The sequence below is a fragment of the Coffea eugenioides genome, chromosome 6, assembly GCF_003713205.1.
Source record: "Coffea eugenioides isolate CCC68of chromosome 6, Ceug_1.0, whole genome shotgun sequence".
In the NCBI taxonomy this organism is placed as follows: domain Eukaryota; kingdom Viridiplantae; phylum Streptophyta; class Magnoliopsida; order Gentianales; family Rubiaceae; genus Coffea; species Coffea eugenioides.
In genome coordinates this window covers 16,304,428-16,326,277 of record NC_040040.1, presented here as the reverse complement: position 1 = coordinate 16,326,277, position 21,850 = coordinate 16,304,428, and the positions used below count along the sequence as shown (strand labels likewise).

Genomic DNA, 21,850 nt, shown 5'->3' with positions numbered 1-21,850 from the left:
AACTGTCTGATCAGGCTTCGTGGGGTCCAGAGGGAATTCTTCCACCTCATCCCCAGTCTCCAGCCTCGGATCTTCTCAGCTCGCTGAGATCTATGCTATCTATGGTGAGGATATTGACCTCTTCTCGAGCCGCTCCGGAGGTTGATGGGAGCTTGCTTGTAGAGGGAGGTAGCATTCTCGGGCAGCGCAGACGTCGCTGCTGACCTCGGCCACTCCCGCAGGAGTAGGAAACTTGAAGCTTAAGTGGTAGGTGGAGTACACTGCCCGCAAAGCATTGAGCGTAGGTCGGCCGAGTAGTAAGTTGTATGGGGAGTCAGCCTTGACTACTGCGAAGTTGACGGGGATGGTTCTGCAGCGGGGGTGACGCCCTACAGTCACTGTCAAAGTCACCATCCCTTCGGGGTGCACAATGTGTCCCCCGAACCCGACAAGAGGGGTTCTTACCGGGGTCATGCTCTCCTTGGCCAGTTTAAGACTCTCAAAGTTACGGAGGTACATGACGTCAACTGAGCTCCCCGGGTCAATGTAAACCTTTTTCACGATATAGTTATTGGTGAGGACTTCAATCACCAAAGCTTCGTGGCTACTCGAGGCAGCTGGGACAGGATCGACAGGGCCATAGGAAATGACTTCGGATAGGCGAGAACGTGACTCTGCCTGATCCGGATTGGCTTGCCTGTAGGTCCTCTTCTGGGAGTTCTGGCTATCTCCTCCCGTCGGACCTCCGGCAATAGTGTTAATGACTCCGGCGATATTTGGCCCGTACCCCAACCCATGGCCCGATGATTCGTCTCGGGGAGGCCTTTTTGTCTCCCTAGGATCCTCAGGAGGCCTGCAGCTGCTTCTCGACGTCCGCCTCTCGTCTCGGCGTTGATCACCCCGTCTATCAAGTCGGTTTTCGTCACGCTGATGACCTCCACCTCGGCGGATGAACTGCTTCAAGTGTCCTTGTCGGATGAGGTTCTCGATCTCCTTCTTGAGATCGTTACAATCCTCGGTTTCATGCCTTATATCCCGGTGATACAGACAGTAGAGGTTTGAGTTTCTCTTGTCTCTGCTGCCGAACATCTTGGGAGGAGCTTTTCCAAGGTTGTTTTGTTCCATTACGGATAACACCCGAGATCGGGTGGTGTTAAGGGGAGTCAGTTCGGACTCTGGGATGGGTGACTTCCCCTTGGAGATCCTATCGAACACACTGCGCCGATCCCGGCCGGGACTTTGGAAGCCGCTTCCTGTCCCCGTTTCAGTTCGGCCAAGTTCTTTGCCCTTTCGGGGGTCAGCCCTCGGGCGAGCAGCTTGGACTTCTTTTTTCATGCGGTTGAGGTCATCGGCCTGTATGCCCTTCTCGACCTTCAACCATAATTCGTGGAGTGAACGGGGATATTTCTTGTGGATCCCCGTGTTGAATACCCCGGCAACGAGCCCATGGGTTAAAGCGGCGATGGTGACCTGCTCATTAGGGTTAGGTATCTGCACGCTTTCTTCGTGGAACCTCTGGACATACGACCGAAGTGATTCCCCCGGGTTCTGCTGCATATTCAACAGATAAGCCGAGGTCCGGGTCGTCGGTCGGGAGGAAACAAAACGGTGAAGAAATTTCTCCACTAATTCCCCCAGGGTTGGAATGCTCCTAGGTTCTAGACCCCAGAACCATTTTCGAGCTGTCCCCTGGAGGAATACTGGAAAAGTCTGGCATATGACGGGGTCAGGGAGAGATGAAGGCATGAATGTGGTCTTCCGAATCACCTCGGCCGTCGTAAGACGGTATCGAGGGAAGCTTGAAGTTGGGAGGAAGTCTCTCCTCGTTGATGTCATCGGTGAAGGGTGGAGCCCTCTGGTAATCCACCCCGGCTCTCTCCATGGGCCGAGGTTCCTCAGGTCGTCGGCCCAAAAGCCCTCTTGATAAAGACCTGGTCAGGGAGGCTACCTTAGAGGTGGCCTTGGAGAATGCTTTCTTCGAAGCACTTCGGCTCAAGCGTCTCCCATCGGACTCTTCTTCGGACGAACCTTCAGGGGATCCATCCGACTTCCTTTTAGAGGACTCGGCCTTTTGCTTGCCTTGTCTCTTGAGATACCTCCCTAACTCCTCGAAAATGTTAGGGTTCTCGGTTACAAACTCGGCCATACGGGTTATGACTTCTTCGTTTGCGGGCTGGGTCCTTGGGGATTCCTGCCCTTCAGAGATACCTTCTTGCTGAGCTACATTACTCTGCTCATCCCCAATAGTGAGAGCTTTCCTGCTCCTAGAATGCGTAGGCTTCATTCTCTGATGTCTTTGCGTTCCCACAGACGGCGCCAATTGAAGAGGTCATTTTTGTCCGGCTGGAGTGGGTCACCCGAGCTGGGGAAGACCTCTGATCCTGGGTGGTTATCTCAGACGAGGTCACCTGCTTAGGTTGTAGGAGGGACTAAAGTCCCCGGTGTAACTCCGAAACTTAAGTCAGTTCGGGAGTGAAAGAGTAATAAGTATAGAGAAGTCTAGTATGCTTTTACCAGAAATTTAGCCGTGTCCTTCTCAGTAGAAGTCTTGAGTATTTATAGAGGATGGACAGGAGAAAAGGACTGCTTGCACAGGTCCCTAGAGATCTGGCAGGGTCAGCGTATCAAGATGACTTGATGGGCCCTGCAGAAAGGTGCGCCGGAACAGTCAGGTGTCAGGCGGCGCATGTCAGAGCAGCTTTATCAGAAGTGTCAGAGATGTCAGGGATCACGCTCCACAACTCCGGTTGCCAGGTCATTATACCTCACTTCGGCTAATGAGGGAAAGCCTTGGCCGAAGCGGTAACTAAGCCGAAGTCAATTTCCGATGGTGAGAGGCCGAGGCGGTCGTAACCGAGAAGACACAGGGCGGGACCCCAGCTCTAGCCGAGCTGGAAATACCCTCCTCAGTCCCCTTGCTATTACTCAAGCTAATCTTGCAGCTTATCATACGAAAAGAAAGGATGTCGCTCAAGCTAATATGGTCGCTAATTATTTTAGGGAGGGAGGGGGATCCAAAACAGTTACCCATTTTGACAATACCGTAATACCATCTCATGTATGCATTAATTTAACAAATGCAGATATTAAAACACTACCATGTAAGAACATGACAAAGTTTGGTACTCATTAAAAACTGTTGACGTTTAATTTTTTGCATCTGCAGTAAAATCTGGAGGTAGAGGGTGAATAGTAGTGTACCCTTTTAGTTTGAAAATAGGTTGCTTTACTTCTAATTTCTATTGATTCAGTTAGACACTAAAACTCTCTTGTAATATAAATTAAAATAAAAATATTGTAGATGTTGTGGGTTGACAAAAAAAAATCAACTTACACACATCTTTTCCATGGATGCACCGAGCAATTGGTCTGCAATTGTATAGTCCATTGAACAAAACAGTTAACCACACCTAACATACGAGTCTCTGGTGTTTTTATCCCTTCATCGTTTGTATTTCTCCATTCCTTCAAAATGTGGGAGCGAATCAATTCACAGAATTGATAGGTGAGGGGACCAAAACTGCAATTTGCATAAGTAAAAGCAATCATCATAACCAGAGAAAACCACCTTTGACTGAAGTTAATGGAAAGTACACTAGCGTAACTAACCACTACTTACAGCTATTAAATGGAGGTGTGCCAGACAGGCAGCAGCCCCATTTCCCATTTCCACCTCAAAACCTCGAATCAAAACAAAGCAGTAGATCCAATATTCATAATCCTTCCCACTCAAATTAGTTACTACTGCTCCTTTGCTATTGGCAATTAGGAAGATGTCAAGGCGATCTGGGAACTGTGTAAGGTGCTGTTTGGTTGTATTTGCAGTGGTTTCAGCTCTCTGTGTATCTGGGCCTGCAATTTACTGGAAATTCAAGAAAAGTCTCAGCTTGAAAGCTACATCGTTTAATTCTTGCAGTCCTTGTGTTTGTGATTGCGCCCCTCCTCTTTCCCTTCTCAAGATTGCTCCTGGTATGCTATTTATTGGTCAAAGTTTCAAGCTTTGGAATAATTGTTCCTTTTTGTTCGTCACGCCTGTGTGATTTCATGACCAAATTTGATATTTTGTGGATTTGAGCTAGCATTTGTAACATTTTTTTAAATATCTGAAGAACTGTGGAATTGGGACACCTTAGATCGCTTTTGATTTTCTTTTTGTCTTTATTCGGGATAATCTTGTGTTTATTCGAATTGAATGCAAATCTTGCATGTTTATTCGAATTGAATGCAAATCTTGCATGTTTATTCGTGCTGAAAATTAGAGGGCTTTAAAATTTGTTCTAGGTTTCTTAATGCCTGCATATTTTTTGCGGGTTGAGATCGATATTTGCAGGGGTAGTTTGGGTTCATAATGTAATGTCGGTGCAGTTCATGCCCCCCAACCCCCAACAATAAAACAAAAAAAACCACTTTTTTTGTTTTGTTTTTGTATTTTTGTTTTGGGGAGGGGGGAGGGGGAGGGTGTATTAGGCTTTTCCGTGGGAATCTAGGAGTTTGGTGCATGGTTTTTATATTGCCCTATATGATGCTTTCTGGCTGCTTCCAAGCAGTATCCATCTACATTGGCAGAATGCAGATGCATCCCTTCTCTGCTTGCGTTAGCCAAAAATCCACACTCATTCTGGAATTGAGCAGCCTGACCATATCTTGCCTTATGCAATGGGGGAGATTCTTACTTAGGAGTCCCACCTAGATGGCTGCCATTTGCACCAAAAAGGTGGGGACTCCTTACTTTTGGTACCATAGCGGCATAGTCCCATGCTTTTGGTACACATGCAACTATCTTGAGGAGTCCCTATGCAGGACCTTTACTTGCTGTATGTAGTTGCATGCTTTATGCAGGAAGCAAACATGTTTGTAAAATGGCATATTTATGTATCGTGACTCTGGAGCTCAAAACTATTATCCATCACATGCAAATCCAGTTGCTAAGGTCATACTTTGAATGGAATGCACCCTTTTGTGTCTTGCTTTACCCTTTTTATTCCAGAGTATAAGATCAGTTTGGGTTTGTGGGGTTTAGTATTTTGTTCAGCATTAGTTGCAGGTAAAGATCCTATTTTTCTGCATGAGAAATAGATTTTCTACATGGCTCGAGTGATTAGGGAAATAGATATAATTATGCTGCTTCTCTTTTGAAAAGAATGCCGCGACATACTAGAGTTCTTTCTGTTTGTCTCTTTTTTATTCAGGATAACATCTTCATGTTTAAGCTTGATGGAGAATTGAAAGTATGTTATTAGCTGTTGAAAGCTGTATAATAGTGAAGATGTATCTAAGTTTCTTTGTTGAGGTACTTCATTAATGGGGCAGTTATATAATATATGAAATTGAGGAAAAAGAAGTCAGAGGAAGTCTGGTTTACAAAAGTTAGTTTGATGCTTGATTGACCAGCTCTAATACCATGAAGGAAAAGATTGGAAGCCTCACTAAATCTCAAGATGATATTGGGACCTTAGGTTGTGATGCAATAGATATTGAGCACATTCAGTCAATTACAGGAAAGTGATTCACCTGTTGCAATTGATTATCCATTCCCCTTGTGGGTTAGAGTTTAATCTACCAGAAAGTAAATTGGTCCAGTGTGGTAAACCAAATAAAACACAAGAAAACTTCTGAGTTATGATGCCATGATTGTTTGTATCATAAATTTGATTATCCAAAGGTAAAGCCTACCTCAATTCTTGAAAGTGGTTGCAACGAGAAGCTTCCATTTATGTTTCCTTCATGGTGTACTTGCAGGTTAGTCAAACCTTTTATAAGCTTCTCCTTATTCTTGTCTGTCGCTCTCGCTTGATTTCGTTGAACAACTTGACTACTTTGAATTATAAGAAATTAAGGGATTTGTCTATTACATGCTTATATGGCTATCAGAGGTAGTTTTCCATGCATTTTTAGTGGACGAGAGTTGTCACTGGTGTCTAAGCAACACAATAAGTGATCAAAACCAAATATGACTCCTCTCACTATATTGGTGTTTCCTCCAGCTCTTTGCTTTCCAACTTATCTCCATATACTAATCTCGAGTATAAAGTATCTAAATGGAAAGGGCCAAGAAAATGTGACTCAGTAGATCCTGAGTTAAATGAGCATTTGTATTTCGTTGGCATTATCCTCCATTAACCTAAACTTCCTCTGCTGACTTTCACCTTGCCCTTTGCCTTCAACTGTCTCAGCCTTCTTTAATTTGCAGTGGTATATTTGTATTTGTGTGGGGAAGGGAGCTTACCTGCTGAAACTCTTGATCAAAATTTCTGCTCACAGTACAATTCCGGTCAGATGCTCATCAATCCAAAAATTTAACCTTTTGCAGCATATTTTTGTTGCTGCCATCTCTTTGACCAGTTCACGCCAGGGTAGAGGTGGGCGTGTGAGTAAAGGTCGAGGGTTTGTTACAAATTAAGGCAATAGACAAAATACAATGCTAACCTACTGGAGCGTTCTTGTAGTTTGAAGTAACTCCTTATGAAAAGCTTACTGTCGACTGGTAAACAACTCAATGGAGATGGGAAACAATACATGCTGTTATTGATGGAACAATGAGGCTTAATTGAATGGAGGAACTGTGATAGAGACGAAAACACCCAGCGGTGGTATCTCTTATGATATTCTGTGACAGTCCATTCTTTGGCTGTGGGCTCTTTTCACTTGTCCACTGTTTATCCATGTATGGAATTAAGATAATTTCAAACCCATGGCCAACTTATTGTGGTTGATTGTCTGCATGTCAATGTAAGAGTCAAACAGCATGTCAGAACTAGTGTGATAATTTTACAGGTACAAGGGCATACTTTGGACCAGTATATCTGTATTCATCAGAGATACTAAAATTGGAGTCGCATTTAAGTTCATGGAAGTTTTTGTTTCGTTATTGGTAATTTTTAATTTCTGGCTCAAGACATTCCATAATCATGCCTATTATGTCTGAAGCAGATTGCTTCTCTTCTACTTGCCATGAAGATGACATTATTTGGATGCATGCTTTAGAGAACATGTGATTAACTCCGGATAAGTCCTTATATCTTGGTAGATTTGTTGCTTTAGCATTTTGAAGTTGCTAATATTTGTAGCCCCTTTCTTGGAGTAGAATTGGACACACTTACCATTTACATTGACCAAGAAACAATTGAGTATTTACTTGATTTGTGAAATGAAATGTGCTCTTCCAGGGCCCTTTTTCATTGGCGAAACTTTCTGGAAGAGGGGCCTCAATGATCACTAGAAGTGTTCATTCCAGATAGTTTCTTCACACTTATTAATGCATTCTACATCAGATAGTTTGTGTTCATTCCATCTGCTTTTACTGAAAACCATTGTATTCAAGAAAAACTTGTGGTTGACTTGGATAGTGAACTGCATGGTATGATAAGTCAGGTAGTCATGGAGGGTCTATATCCAACCTTATCGATGCAGCTCAAAAGTCACGTCTAATATATGGAAGAAAGGATGCTCTTTTCCATTTTTCTTATACAAGTTTGTTGTGCTCTTTATTGAAAGATATGATTTGTAGGTCTGAACAGTTCCATTATGTTATTCTACTCCCAATTCCCATCCTACCAGGAGCAAGTGGAGTGTCATTCCTAATCTTGTGTTTCCCAGGCTTTGTTTACAAACTGCATAGGAGCTTGCATGTAGTACTTTTTTTTTTTAAAAATCTTGAATTTACCTGAACTAAACACTTGTATGTTATCTTTTGGCAGGCTTGGCAAATCTTTCTGTTACAGGTGAGCTTCTTCCTTGAACTATGTTCTTTTTTGCAAATCAGAATTTCAGGGCCTTTTTTTTATGCTTCAGATTTCTTATTCTACTCTCCGATTCTTGGATTAGAGAATTGTCATGTCTTCCGTTTGCCAGAAGTTGAAAAAGAAAAATGATGGCAGGAAAAGTATAATGGTTTTGAGTGGTTATTCATTTTTTTTCCCTTAACCTACAACTCAAGAAAATGCAGCACTCCTTTACTCAAAATAAATGAAATGAAGAGGATACCATTTGTTTTTTTTTTCATTAAATGAGTAGTCATTCATTTTAAATCCAGCTTTTTGTACATATCTAGGAGCCTCAGCTATGAATGCAGCCGAAATGAGAAGCTGTGGAAGTATTTCTGTATAATTTTGGTTGATAGAATATTTCAAGGCTGATTAGTAATATTCTTAAGTAGCTTTCTTTTAGTGAGAAACTTGACACCATAAAGATGAGAATTGCGGATAATCTTATAGGCCCTTGTGAATGTTGTTTGTGCATCACACAATTTATGTGTGCATTAAAAGACCCAATTCTGAATACTTCCTTTGCAATGACAGATTGTGGAAAGGATGACCCTGATCTGAAGGAAGAGATGGAGAAACAATTCGTGGATTTACTGACAGAGGAGCTAAAGCTGCAAGAGACTGTTGGTGAGGAGCACATGCATCATATGAATATCACCTTAGGAGAAGCAAAAAGGTTGGCTTCTCAATATCAAAGGGAAGCTGAAAAATGCAATGCTGCCACAGAAACTTGTGAGGAAGCTAGAGAACGAGCTCAGGCACTACTTACTAAGGAAAAGAAAATAACTTCCATGTGGGAACATAGAGCCCGTCAACTAGGTTGGGAAGGGGAATAGAAGAGGTGAGCTTTTGTATGATGGCGAAAAGATTCGCTGGCTCGGTTGATACAAGATTGCGAAAGAATTTTGCTCTCTGCCGCTTTCAATCTTACCTTTGACCTCTGTATCCACCAGTAATTAAGATGGCTCACATTAAAAACAAATGTACATGCTGCTATGTTGCTGAAAACTCTTCTGCATTCATCAGGGATAGAATTTTTACAGGTCCTTCGTGATCACCCAAGTGTGATAGAGCTCGGCAGTCCATTTTAAGCCAGCACCAGCCAGCTTGTTTATTGCATTGTCTTAATGGTCGCTTTTAATGGAAGCAGGAAGGGCAGCATAAGATGGTTTTACCGTATTCTCAACATTTGACTGGACATTCAAGATGGGCTAATGATTTAGTGCTATTTTCTGTGCCATTTCTTTTGAGGGGCAGCTTGCTTTCATTCTACTTCATCCTTTTGAGTCAAATTGCAGCATTGGCAGTTGGGAACTATTTTTACATGATTTAACATCTTTTCCTGAAATTTCTTTCAGTGTCAGAATGTGCTTCTAATACTTAAAAACTTCCTGTGATGAGAATGCTCATTAGTGTGATAACAAAATCTCTTCTAGGCAGAGTCTACAAAAGAGTTCTCATTGCTTGCTGTGCACTTTTAACTTCTGAGATTTGGAAGCTCTGTGGTATTAGAAGGTACAAAGACTTTCTGTAATTCCTTGTGAACTTGAACATAAAACTCAGGTCAGAACTTTTTTTTTTCTTTTTTAAATAACTAAAACTCGGGCTAGATCAAACGGCATCACGGGAAATACTTAAAGCGTAGAGAGTCCGTTGTATGTTGCATTTCTGACAATTCAGTAGCCATTCATATTTACTTATCAAGTCCTAATAGTGATTCTCAGGAATACTTAAGTATTCAAGAATGATTAGTTTAATGCATTTTGATATGTAGAATGCTTTTATGTTGTTGAATGTGCTGACAAGTCACAGAACAGCGAAAAGGAAACCATTAAAACTAGCTTGTTATACGAGGAATTATAGTAGATCATATAATACTAACTCTTATGATTGGCCAATGTCATACTAGAAGTTTAAGAATAAAGAGAAAAAGGGTGTAAAGGGGGGAAAAAGAGGGGTTGTTTGGAGGGAGAGAGAGAGAGAGAGAGAGAGAGAGAGAGAGAGGAGATTACATAATGATACAGCTCCTAAAGAGTGAGTTCTAAGAAGTTGGTTCCACTGGTCTTTCTGGACGAGCCACTACCCACAATCCTCATATGCATGACCCAAATTGGTAAGCATCAAAACCCATGTCACCGTCAAACATGCTTCCATTTGGTTCCTGCATCAAACATCAAAATATCAGAATGATATCCTAATACAAAGATGGCGATGTTGGAAAAGTAAGGCTATTGATGAATATGATGTTACTGATTTTAAATGCATCTTCTCCCTACAAATTTGAAAGGCAATGACTTTTGGGGGACACAAAATTGGACATCATGCATATAATCTACTCCAACACCTCCACCAGCCAAAAAAGGTAAACGAATTAAAGTTAGATGATTTTGAGTTTAGAGTGCTCTACACTGCTGGTCCTAATATAATCTTTAGCATGTCTTTGAGAATGTACCGCAAATATAAAAGCAATACGAGTCTTTCAGGGAAAAAGGGCAGACAATGATTATGAATTCTGTTAGTAATCTCCCAAAACATAGACATATATTTGCTAGTGAAATCAGAAGTTAAATAATTAATAAATAAGTAATCCCGGAGCAGATGGAATAAAAGATTTCATCTGTGGCGAATTAATTTGAACATCCTTTTAATCACTTCATGTAGGTAAAATTAATAACAATAATTGCATACTGCATCCAGAAACTAGATGAGCAAGGCAGGATAACTGGAGAGCACCCTTACCCGTTTGATTGCAGACATTAAATCATCCAAGGAGTCATAGCTATTAGGAACAAAACCTCCTTGTGGTCTTATTTGTTCCAGCATGTAGTCTTCACTGGACCTTGTTCTTGACCCCGTTGTTGGGTTCTCAACTTGACTGTGCTGCAAGAAAGATGAAATGCCCACACCTGATTGGCCAGTTAAACATATATCCATCCTTCTGTCCGTGATTCCAGTTTGTCCCATGCTCTGACTTAAAGGAGGAGAAGCCTGAGGATTTAAGGTGCTGAAACTATTATTCGAGTTGAGTGAATAACTCTGCTTAGAAACCCCCCACCGCTGGGCTGATGCTTGGCTCAAATTTTGAACACTACCACTAACCAAGCCTTCTTGACACTGTATTTCTCCTCTTGAATCTTCAAGAGGAGCTGCAGTGGTCGCAGTAGAAGAAAATCCAAGAGGGCTGTTCTGTTGATGAGGTCCAGCTGAAGAATTATTGTCTCTCACATTGGAGAGAAGCAATTGTCCTTGGCTGAAAGAGTCATTTGGTGCCAAAGCATTCGAAGGGAATTTTGATAACTGAACTGCACTCTGCCAGTTCTCATTAGTTCTACCATGATCCACAAACTTGGAAGAAACACCAACATCCCTGTTGAATGATTCAGAGGGAAAAGAAGATTGATCTACAAAACCTCCCCCAGCTAGTATTTGCTGGGAATTCCCCTGTAGCATCAAACTGTTATTTGGAACACCAGTTAAATTGCTATTTGAGTTGATTGCTAGAGCTCTAGCGTCTGTAAAAGCACTAGGAGCACCAAAAATCCTTGAGTCGTCCATGGGATTAAAGTCACCAATATGCATGGCTGACTTATTCTGTTGCAACTGATCAAGCTCCAATGATGATGGAACTCCTTGAAACACAGTTGCAGTATGACTTGCTGGAGAAACAGCTGGATGCAATTTCCCAAGAGTACCAGTGGAGTTGTTTAAAGTTTGAGCATGACTTGGATGCACTACTGTAGGTGAAGCAAGGTTACGGAGGTTGATGCCTGCTGGACTATTCAGTCTACCAAGCATGCCACCTTGTGTGTATGAAGCAAATGCAGGATTTGAGAGCCTTCCTGACCCAGTCAAGGTCCGAAAATCTCCAAATCCATCTAATGTACTCATCCTCATATAAGCAGCATCCTTACCACCTAATGCAGCAACCATGTTGGCTTGCTGGGTTGCAACTGAACTTATCCTTTTCAGGTAAAGTCTATACTTCTGCATTACAATTGGACTTTTGCACTATTAGAATCCAAAAAGCCAAAAAGTGGACTATGAAAGTATGCAAATTTTAGAGTTCTAAAATTTTAGGCATCAAGTTCTTCATAAAGAAAACAGTTAACTGCAACTAATGTGGAGCATACCACCTTCCTTCACTCCTTTTCTTTGCAAATTTCCTAATTGAGATTGAAATGGCAACCATTACTGGCGTCCATTGATGTTATAATGGTCATTCCTGTCATTTAGCACATGGAATCTGCTTTCTGCTTAAGAAGGATTACGCTATGGGACATTCAGGCCACAGGTAAACAGTACTTATATTACATTTTTCTACTCTTTTAAAAACCATCAATTCTGTAATGATCGTATGCCATTTTACTTGTTCGTGCTATACATATCCCAAAAATGTCTAAATGTCTAGCAATCACAAGCAAACGGTTGTTCGGTATTGAGGAAAGAATTTACAATCCCATGAGGATAAATTCATACCTGGAGATGGCTGGCTACATTTTCCCTAGTGAGCCCTTCAACATTCATCAAGTCAAGAATTCTTTTAGGAACAGCTTCTGCATAGGAAAAAAAAGTGGAAAATGTAGTTAAAGATATAAATGAAACATGAAGAAAGGCCAGAATTATTGGTGCTGGAGTACTCACTTTCTATTCCAAGCTGATTAACAGCGGCAACAAACTTCCTGTGTAGCTCAATGGACCAAACAACTCGAGGCTTCTTCTGTGTTGATGGATCTTCATGGTCATTTCCGGTATCTTCACTCTCGTCTTCTTCATCCTTCCTCTTTTTATTAAGTTTTCCATTCTGATCTGTGGTACCTGTGTTCTGATGCCCTTGACAGACATCCCCATGTCCCTGAAGAGCCTTGTCTTCATAAGTAGACTTGCCTTGCTTGTTGGTATCAAACTTCTTTCTCCTGATAACATGTTGCCAAATGTTCCTCAGCTCCTCAATTCGGACAGGTTTCACCAAATAGTCACATGCACCATGCGTGACCCCCTTCATTACAAGCTTGGGATCACTATTTGCTGACAACACTGGCAGAATTCAAGGTATTATTAGAAATTCATATAGAATGATCTAAGGCTTTCTATAACATAATGCCTAAACGCTCAATATGCATATATTTTGAGAGACAAAATAGTAAAACGTTTTTACTTTACTCATCAGAGCAAATAATGCCAAAACAATGCAGATAAGTCAAATGACATGCTTCCTGTTCCCAAACGCACTCCAGAAAGGAGTAGTCATAACATTCCCGAATGACATAGAAGAGAAAGTTTGTTTGCTTACTGATGACAGGAAGGTCCATTTCAAGTCCAACAAGCTCCAAAAGCTTAAAGCCATCCATGTCAGGCATATGAACATCACTAATTACTAAGTCAAATCGGTCCTTATTTTCCCTCAGCATCTTCAATGCGGCTCTTGCTTGACTACTTGTTGTAACTATAAGAGTCATCACCCCATGGTCAGTAAGAAGAATAAGTGCAATCATTCAAAACAGCACTCACACAACTTATGAAGATGCCTTCGTACACAATGCACCCAAGCAAAAGTAACATCTTGCAGAAAGAACCAAATACAGAAGAACAGCATTTACAGGATATAAAACAGTATTTGTCAAGCCAGAAACAAAAAGAAATCTCTGATACAACTTATCTTGCTCTAGCATTCCAATTGATCACTTTCAGAGAATGAGCCAAAGTAATAAGTTAGTGATCCATGAACGATAGAATAAGTTAGTATATGTGCATCAGCAAAATGAACCTCAACCACAGCGAAGTGAGTTTAAGGGGCTGCTCTACAATCACAACAACTTTGAACTCACAAAGAGATTCAGAACCAAAAATTGCTTGTCTTTCATTAAATATAAACAAAAAAAGAAAGAAGAAAAAGGTAAAACGACAAAGGCAGCACTATGAAAGAAAAAGATTTGAAAATCATAAACTCTTAAATGTTTCAAGTTTCGAAAAACTAATAATTTAAAACTAACAACCAAATCATTATGAACAACAGCCATTACACATCCAAGCTACACTTAAAACACAACAAAGTCCAGAGTCTTTAAAACAACAGATAGTATGATACATCCTAGAATCATATCAAATGCAGATTCAACAATCTTACTTCAAAATCTAATCGTGCCCCACAAGCGACAAAATAATTAGAGGGATGCAGGTGTTAACGAAGTTTCAAGAAGCCATAACTGAAACAATTGCCATGAATCCAATGGAAAATGGAAATTTGACCAATCTAAGGCATAGCATAACACGAAAAGCACACAAGTCAGATAATAAACATGAAACCACCCAGTAAACATCTAAATTATAGAATTCAAACTCAAATTCAGACAAGGCCAAGGCATAACGTACCATGATACTGACATTTCCTGAGCAGACCGTCTAATAACTTAAGACAAATTGGGTCATCATCTACAGCAAGAACTCGCATACCAACGGGGAAATTGTCATAATTCCTATCTCCACCTTCTGAATTTCCTCTGACTTCCTCAACAGTCATCTTTAAATCCAAAAAGCATCAAAATCCAAGATGAGGAAACAGGGCAACAAATCAGAGATCACAGAGATAAAGTTTGAATCTTTAACACTGAAACCTCACTTTCTTGAGTGTTCCTCAAGAACCCACGAACCAAATTGCTCGAAAACCACCAACTATTGAGAAAAAAAAGCTCCAAAGAAGCAGTAAAAGTTGAGGCTTTAGCCTGCTTTTGTTCGCGTCTTCCTCTGGTTTTGGTGTATAAACGTAGAAGGAAACTTTGGTTGTCTGGAGAAAGGAGGGGAAAAAATCTGTACTACAGACAATGATGGTGATAGCCAGAAGAGACTGAATGGTTTCAACCCAACAATACAACAAATCATAGGGAGTTTTTAAGTCATCACAAACTCTTCCTCTTTCCCCCCACCCTCCCTTCCCTTTCTCTCACTCCTCTGTTTTTCTCTTTTGCCTTTTCCTTGTTCTCAAGAACTTTATCAATAAAATAGTGGAATATAATGCAATCAAAAATACAAAAATGGTATTTAACAATTAACTATATAACATATCTGTACAGTCTAGTCTGAATAATAGAGAGTCTGCTTCCAAGAGCTTTTTCACACTCTCTCTCTTAACTCATATGAAGCCAGAGGCATGCACATTCTGCAAATTCAAGTGGGGAGGACTTTAGAAATGATAAGCTGCTGCTGATGTCCACCAGTACTTCAGTGCTGCACTAGTCCCTTGTTTAATCTGGACCCTCCATTTGTGAAGATTCTACTAGCAGAAATACGCCCCCTTGATCTCGAATAATGTACTAGATCCCGGACAGGAATTTTATTCAACTTTTTGCCTTTGGTACTTCCATCTGGTACACAAGTGGTGATTGTAGAGTAATCGGACGGTTGGGATTTAGTGAAGGATGATGCTTGCGTAGTTGACCTTCTTTTAACTTGAAAGATCAAGGTGTGGATCAGTGCTGGCCCACCATTTGCATTAATCATTTTGGCATATATAGTTGAATGATAAGCAGAAGAAGTATGTGGCTTTTTTTTTTTTTTCTTTTTTGCTTTTGGTGTGAAAAATGCTGTTGATATTATTATTCAAGAATGATGTACATGGACATAGGGTTCACTACATTATACTACTAGTCATTTGCAGTTAAATTTGGTAAGTGGAAAGAGCTAAAAAGATGTGAATCTTTTGGGGTTTTGATTTATGGTCAACTGAGGCAACTTAGTGGTTGGATTGCAATGGAAATCTGTTTGGGAATCCAGGTAATTATTTAGGAATTAAATGCTAATGATACTCTTAAGATTTTCCCTTTTATGCAAGTCATTCAAAGCCCTCAACTCCAGCAAAATAATCCCTTTTTTTTCAGTGTTGATTGACAGAGAAGTTTAGATACAAAGGTTGGTTGGTTCAAGTTTGGAATGCTTCTTTAAAATAGCTTATTGATTTCATAATTTGATTATTCCAACTTTTTCTCAAACTGGTGTAATTTTTTTCATGAAATTATGTTATTCAAATTCGAAAAATGGTGCATCAATTTAATCCATAATTCTGTTAGGCTCATTGTCGAGAAAGTGACATTCCAATTTAGCAAAAATTCAAGATGACATATTACGTTCTATAGTGCATCATATCTTGGTGTGGCACCACATTTGTGTCCTTTTGGGCAATAGGATGGTGAAAGAAAAAGAGGGTTTACTTTTTGTCTCTTAAAACTGATGATCACTCCTGCTTCTGATAAAAATTGGGCATGTAACTCAAAGAAATGAAACAAATTATATGGAAACTAAAGAAGAGGAAGAAAAAGTGTAAGAGAAATGTGTGTAAGATCAATTATTATTTTTTTAAAAAAAAAAAAGAGAGAGAGAACATGTATAGGAGCACTGTCTATAGGTCAATGGCCAGCAAATGCAAAATTGTACTTTGCATTTCTCTATGGAAATTAACAATGGCAATACCTAAAAGAAGATTCTTTTAACCAGCCTTTCTTCTTCAATTTTCCTTTTCCCTTCGTGAATTAGACCTTAATTTTTGCTACAAAGAAGTGAAAAATTAGAGAATATATAGTTAAATCTAATTAAGTAACTATGTGCAAAAAATCTTTTCCTATTAAAACCACCAATATGTTAGTCATGCTTGATTTAGGAAACACGAGATTCTAGTTTCTAGTATTCATTGTCGCATTTAATCTCAAAGGAAGTTAAAGAAGAGAAAATCAATTTGGAAAAAAAATCGTTTCTTAATCGTTACTAGACCTTTTTTGTGGCAATGGTATCAAACCTTTGGATCAATCCAACTAAGTAAAAATCTGTGTAACTGTGTAGTTATATTATTTCCACTCTAATGGTACTTTCCTAATCCAACTATAGAATGTACTTCATATATTTTGAATCAATCTAGTTCTTTTCCTCGGGATCTAAAGAAATTGTTGACTGAAATTCTTCAAGGTTAGAATTAAGGTAGCCAATATATTTTGGTTTGCATGTCTAATAAACATCCAATTTACTATCTAAACCTACACACTCATATAGTCATATTTATTTTCCTCCTGGCATTTCAACACTTTTTTCTTGTTCCTGATTTCACTTACACCTTTTAAATAAACAAACACAGGTCAAACAAATCTTTGTGCATAAGGGTTCTTTCTTTCAAGGACTTTAACAATGCAAGTTAAATATGGAAATTTTGGACTATCAAACTAGGCACATTTGGGTTCCATTCGTTTTTTTCCAAAATGAGGGTTTGATCTTGCTTCCTTTCCTAGTTTTGAAAACAGAAACAAGTCTAGCATCTTCAATTTGAGCTCGTGGTTGCCATCTTGTAGGAAATTTAACTAATGACAAAGGAGTAGTTGAAAAGTTCATAAACAAGTTTAAAATATATGCTTGGGCCACTCAACTCGTTTCTAATTAATTCACAGCCAAATGTGAGGAGGTATTAGCTAGGATGACATTTGTTGTTGGAAATTTTCAAAAATTGTATTTAGTGATTCTAAGATGTACATACATGTGTTGTATTGTGAATCAAATGATTTTAAGACGTACATACATTGTGATAAATGTATATTTATTCATGTATATGGGGATTCTTGAATGTAAAGATAGACTCATATATTTTTTTTTATCATAGACTCATATGATGCATGAATTAAAGTACATGAATTTATATACAATACATTGAATCTATTCATACAAGTATTTATTATGTTCATTTGTTTCTTAAACAATCTCTCCTATATAAATCAATTAGATCATTTCACTCATTGCTAATTAATTTTGTGTTGAAATGATTAACATCTTTACCAAAACATAATTACATTCACTAGACATATACTTGTTTACATCATACCTCTTCCACTCGTCTATTCTTCTTTATTTTTATTTTTATTTTTACCCTCTCAATTTTCTCCCTACGCCGTTCTCTCCCTCAATTGCTAGACTTAAAGTTCAAATATTGAATCTGACAATGCGGAAGAACTCTAATAGCTAGTTTGTGAGTTTAGGACAGAAAAGGAAAGGATGAGAAACTTAAATTATGAGAGAAAAGAAGAGAAGTAATTCTAATATTGTTGGGAGTTTTGGAAAGAAATTGAATGATTTTGGATATGTATATCAATAAAATTTCATTCAATAATTTTGTGAGGATAAAATGGGCAATTTGAAAAAGTTTTGTAAGCTTCCATCAGTTTTCCTTCGCTTTCCGACTGTTTTGGTTAGAAAAAATTTTGCATTGTAGTAGCGCTTGGCATCCTTCAAAATCCGTTCATTTCTTTTCTTTTCCATCTCACTTGAAAATCCCAAACGTAGGAAAATCCACCTTTCTTTTCGATTCCGTGGGAATCTAAATCCCCAAACTAGCTATAAGAGTTGAGCCCTCCACGCTCTTCCATTTGCCTATCCTTGTTTGGCCTTTGAAAATGACTTTCCTCATGGGAGGATGATCTTTCCTCGTGGATCTAGCAAGGAGCCATGGACAAGAACGGGTGCCATTAGTTGTTACTTGTTAGTCATTACTACATTTATCCACACAATTCCCTCGTCAAATTTTTGCTCCGTCCATTCTGAATTACTCCATCAATTATTTGTTGCTTTCCTTACATGGAAGTGTTTAGGTGAGGTCATATCCAAAAATATGTTACGCATTCACATGGTTTCTTCTTTCTAGAGTCCTGTTTGGATCTGGAATGTGTGAAGGAAAAACAGAAGCAGAGAATTTTTTCTACATTGTCTTTCATACTAGAATCAAAGCCGAAAATCAGAAATTTCTTGTATTTGCATATGAAAATTAGGCAACTAAAAAAGCTAAATTGATGGCTAAAGGCAAATTGTGTTGGATTGCAAACAATTCTTTTCACAAAAAATTACTCCATAAATAAGACAAAAGTTTTGTTGGAATAGTCTATATTCTTCTCTAGCAAAATATTGATTCAAGCTCCAAGTATTGGCTGGCTACCAATGCATTTTCTTTATCCTTCTTACACTAGTCAATAACAATGCAAGTTGAATATGGAAGAATACTTAGACTATCAAACAATGCAAATTAACTTGGTTCAAAGCTTTATCGACTTTCTACTCATCAAATCTTGGAGATTCAAAAAACTACTACATAGTATCCTATACATTCTCTTGAACAAGAGCAGAGAGGCAGGAAGGGTTGCAGGAAGCAACCGTTCCTGAAAGTTCACAGAGGAGATTTGGCCAAAAAAAATTAAGACCCAAATTGATTATATACATCATTTTTCATATCATGTGCGAGTTCACAAAATTTTATTTTAAAATTACATGTTGTTGAAAGTGAGTTACACCGTATGCAAAATGAATTATATCTTATGCATTTGAACAAAACTGACCGGAACAGTTTTCCTAACAACCGTTTGCCCCGTGTCCTCGAACAAGGCTTGTATTTTAGTTTTGGTCTTGAAAATAACACGCTTTGATTTCATCTATGTGTTTGTAGTTTTTTTATGTCAATTTATGAAGCAAACTGAGCCAAGCCAATCATGGCTAGCTATTTTCCTCGTAGTTTAGAGTTTTGGCCCTTTTGGCTACAATTGCAAAATTTGAAAGGCACGAGTACTGCTTTTTGCATCAACCTAGGGGCCAAGAGAAGATGTTAGAACATATATGCACCTGCAAACTTTCTTCCCGTCGAGCTCCACCGAAGAAATTTAAAATTTTGGACACAATCCCAATTCAAGATTATAATTATAAATTCATCAAAAGATTGATTACCAGTAAGAATGCATTAAAGTTCCATGCAAACATCATCATTGCATTGATTTTTTATAGAAAAATTTTTACGTTTTTGTTAATACATTTTTTCAATCAACTTTTTACTTTATACGTATCAAGTTTACTGTAATACATTATTTTTAACAAAAATTTCTTAAAAAAAAAAAAAGGCAATCCAATGGGATATAAATTTCCACTAGTTCAAGGAGAAAATCAGGTTTAATCTGGTTCTGATGGAGGGTGTCAACTTTGCTTTGTACAAGCCTGGCAGCAGAAATTTCACGGTCACCAACTCGCCGTTGTTTTGTTTCATTTCAGTTCAGTGGTTGGGTACAAACGCAAGTACCAAAAGTACAAACTGTAAGGCCCCATCCTGCAAAGGAAATTTGAGATTGCCACGTTTCAGTGAATCATAGGCTGAACTGAACCCGTAACGGGTCCCACTTCGAGATTCTTAGGGAAAACGCAGCCTTTTGTTCGATAAAGACACATTAGTCGCAGGTAGTCAGATGATGTGGGTCCCATCTTGGGAATCAGGACAAAATGACATTGGCCAGTGTGGGGCCACGTGGGATCCGCATTGTGGTGGGAGAACTCTCTCAAAATCGAACTGCAATGAGGGTATTGTGGGGCGTGTACATCTTGCAGCGTGTGCATCCTCGTAGAGGATCAATCATAACTCCCAACACAAGTTGATCATGTAAATAAGGATGGCTCACTTCCTCGCAATAAAAAAAAAAAATTAAGACCTCTGTCCGTAAGTAGGCAATTTGTAACAAGTATGATTTCGAGGATACGTTCTGATTCGTGGCGGTGATCGGAGTTGAACTTATCTAAACTTTTAAAATTTAATAAATTATAATATTTTTTAATTGAAATTATAGGAAACAACAATGGAAGATAATTAATGCTTTGGATTTTAAAATTGCTTCTTTCTTATTTGGTGCAAGTCCTGAAAATTTTTTGTAAGAGACTTAAAAGACAAAAAAAAAAAAAAAAACACCAAAGCTAATGAAACTTTTGCAGACTTTTCTCAAACATCAAAGAAAACAAAAAGAGCGAGGTAAATTAACTTCATAAGATAATTAAGGTGAAAAGAAAGATTACTCTAATGTGTAAGTAGTTCAACCTAATATTGGCGATTCTTTGGGGTAAAAAAAAAAAAACACTCTTTAACATATACAGTGGGCGAACAACTTAATTTTCAAATCTCACAATAAAATACAAAAAAGAATTCAGATCTTAAGTTAAAGTAATCGATTAAGCTACTATCAAAGTGGTATTGCTCAAAATCATTTTGAGTTCCTACCTTATATTTTGCCTTTATCTGTGTTTTCAATCTTTTATTAGGTCAAGAGGTTTTCCTTGGAGTATTAAAGATGTGGCAAAAATTTAATAACTCATGATTTTTAGTGTTCATACTCACTTACCTATCCAAGTTGTTTTGGAAAAAAAAAAAAAAAATCTTTTTCATTGAGCACAACACCGTCGCAACCATTTCTATTTTTTCTTTCCTTGTTTTCTCTTCCTTTTTTGTAAACCAAAAAAAAAAATGATATAATTATCCCTTAGCATGTATTTACTTGACATTTACGTAACTTCTTTTTTGGTTAAGTAGCACTTTTGAAGTATAATATATAGATTACACAAATGACTTCAAAAGTCAAAATGCGGATACAATTATATTTCACCTTCCTTCATTCTCAAAAAAAAAAAAAAAAAAAAAAGGAAAAAAAAAAAAGAAAAATGATAAATGCATCCGTTCAGATGAAGCAGGCAAGATTCTTGTAGCAGTTGGCTATTAATTGTCGTATTCCCCAATCTGTGAAAGAATAAAGTTCACACTTCCCAGAACAAATTTCCTGATCAGCTGGTAAAAGCCAATAATGAGAACTGGAGAAGTAGAAAAGAAAAGGGCAGCAGTCTTATGCTTTGGGATAGAGGTAAAAGTTAGAAGTAAATAACAAATAAAATGTAGAAAAAATTCTTTTTTTTTTTTTTTTTGGGAGGGTAGAAACATGCATGCAGTTAATTCTAATGGAGTCCCACTCGATCATCTTAGTGAAGCTAATAACTGAATTGGATCACTTTGGAGCTAATCCATAGTGGAAGAACAATCATCATGTTTTCAAAAGTGACATCATGTCAACCCCCTTTTTACTTCAAGTGAGAAAAAGAAAACCTTAATTGGTTCATCCCTGCATGATTAGAATAATGATCAAAGCTTGTTTTATGTGGAGAATTATTTAATCCATTAGCAATAGATCCCTCAATTCAATGAATTATCTGAAACTTTAATGCTTCAACTGATCAAACATATTATAGAGGCAAAGCAATCCAATCAACTTCTGTGCATGTTCATCCCTTGAAAGCTA

At 38.5% G+C, this 21,850-nt stretch overlaps 3 protein-coding genes across 4 annotated transcripts; 1 reads left to right on the top strand and 2 right to left on the bottom strand.

Moving 5' to 3' along the window:
• Positions 1-99: 99 nt before the first annotated feature.
• On the bottom strand, positions 100-1,536 carry LOC113773695. Its single transcript, XM_027318319.1, has one exon. The coding sequence runs from the start codon at positions 1,534-1,536 to the stop codon at positions 100-102; it is 1,437 nt and encodes a 478-aa protein (XP_027174120.1).
• A 2,056-nt stretch (positions 1,537-3,592) lies between these two features.
• Positions 3,593-9,139, top strand: LOC113774771. 2 transcript variants are annotated; one of them, XM_027319387.1, is made up of 4 exons: positions 3,593-3,948; positions 7,677-7,700; positions 8,277-8,583; positions 8,786-9,139. In XM_027319387.1, the coding sequence occupies exons 1-3, from the start codon at positions 3,753-3,755 to the stop codon at positions 8,576-8,578; spliced, it is 522 nt and encodes a 173-aa protein (XP_027175188.1). In that variant the 5' UTR covers positions 3,593-3,752; the 3' UTR covers positions 8,579-8,583; positions 8,786-9,139. The 2 variants fall into 2 exon arrangements, with proteins under 2 accessions (XP_027175188.1, XP_027175187.1); XM_027319386.1 differs by having other exon boundaries at positions 3,599-3,948; positions 8,277-9,139.
• A 580-nt stretch (positions 9,140-9,719) lies between these two features.
• Positions 9,720-14,660, bottom strand: LOC113773207 (two-component response regulator ARR12). The gene is made up of 6 exons (XM_027317792.1): positions 14,112-14,660; positions 13,033-13,185; positions 12,384-12,776; positions 12,219-12,295; positions 10,482-11,726; positions 9,720-9,903 (listed from the first exon to the last, which is right to left on the bottom strand). The coding sequence occupies exons 1-6, from the start codon at positions 14,257-14,259 to the stop codon at positions 9,835-9,837; spliced, it is 2,085 nt and encodes a 694-aa protein (XP_027173593.1). The 5' UTR covers positions 14,260-14,660; the 3' UTR covers positions 9,720-9,834.
• Between the last annotated feature and the right edge of the window lie 7,190 nt (positions 14,661-21,850).

Bases quoted from the DNA above. Each gene is read 5' to 3' on its own strand.
- LOC113774771 (XM_027319387.1), top strand. From the start codon at position 3,753: ATGTCAAGGCGATCTGGGAACTGTGTAAGGTGCTGTTTGGTTGTATTT. The intron at 3,949-7,676 runs GTATGCTATTTA...ATCTTTTGGCAG, and splicing joins CCTTCTCAAGATTGCTCCTG to GCTTGGCAAATCTTTCTGTT. The intron at 7,701-8,276 runs GTGAGCTTCTTC...TTGCAATGACAG, and splicing joins GGCAAATCTTTCTGTTACAG to ATTGTGGAAAGGATGACCCT.
- LOC113773695 (XM_027318319.1), bottom strand. From the start codon at position 1,536: ATGCAGCAGAACCCGGGGGAATCACTTCGGTCGTATGTCCAGAGGTTC.
- LOC113773207 (XM_027317792.1), bottom strand. From the start codon at position 14,259: ATGACTGTTGAGGAAGTCAGAGGAAATTCAGAAGGTGGAGATAGGAAT. The intron at 12,777-13,032 runs GTAAGCAAACAA...GAATTCTGCCAG, and splicing joins AATGGACCTTCCTGTCATCA to TGTTGTCAGCAAATAGTGAT. The intron at 11,727-12,218 runs GTATGAATTTAT...ATTGTAATGCAG, and splicing joins ATGTAGCCAGCCATCTCCAG to AAGTATAGACTTTACCTGAA.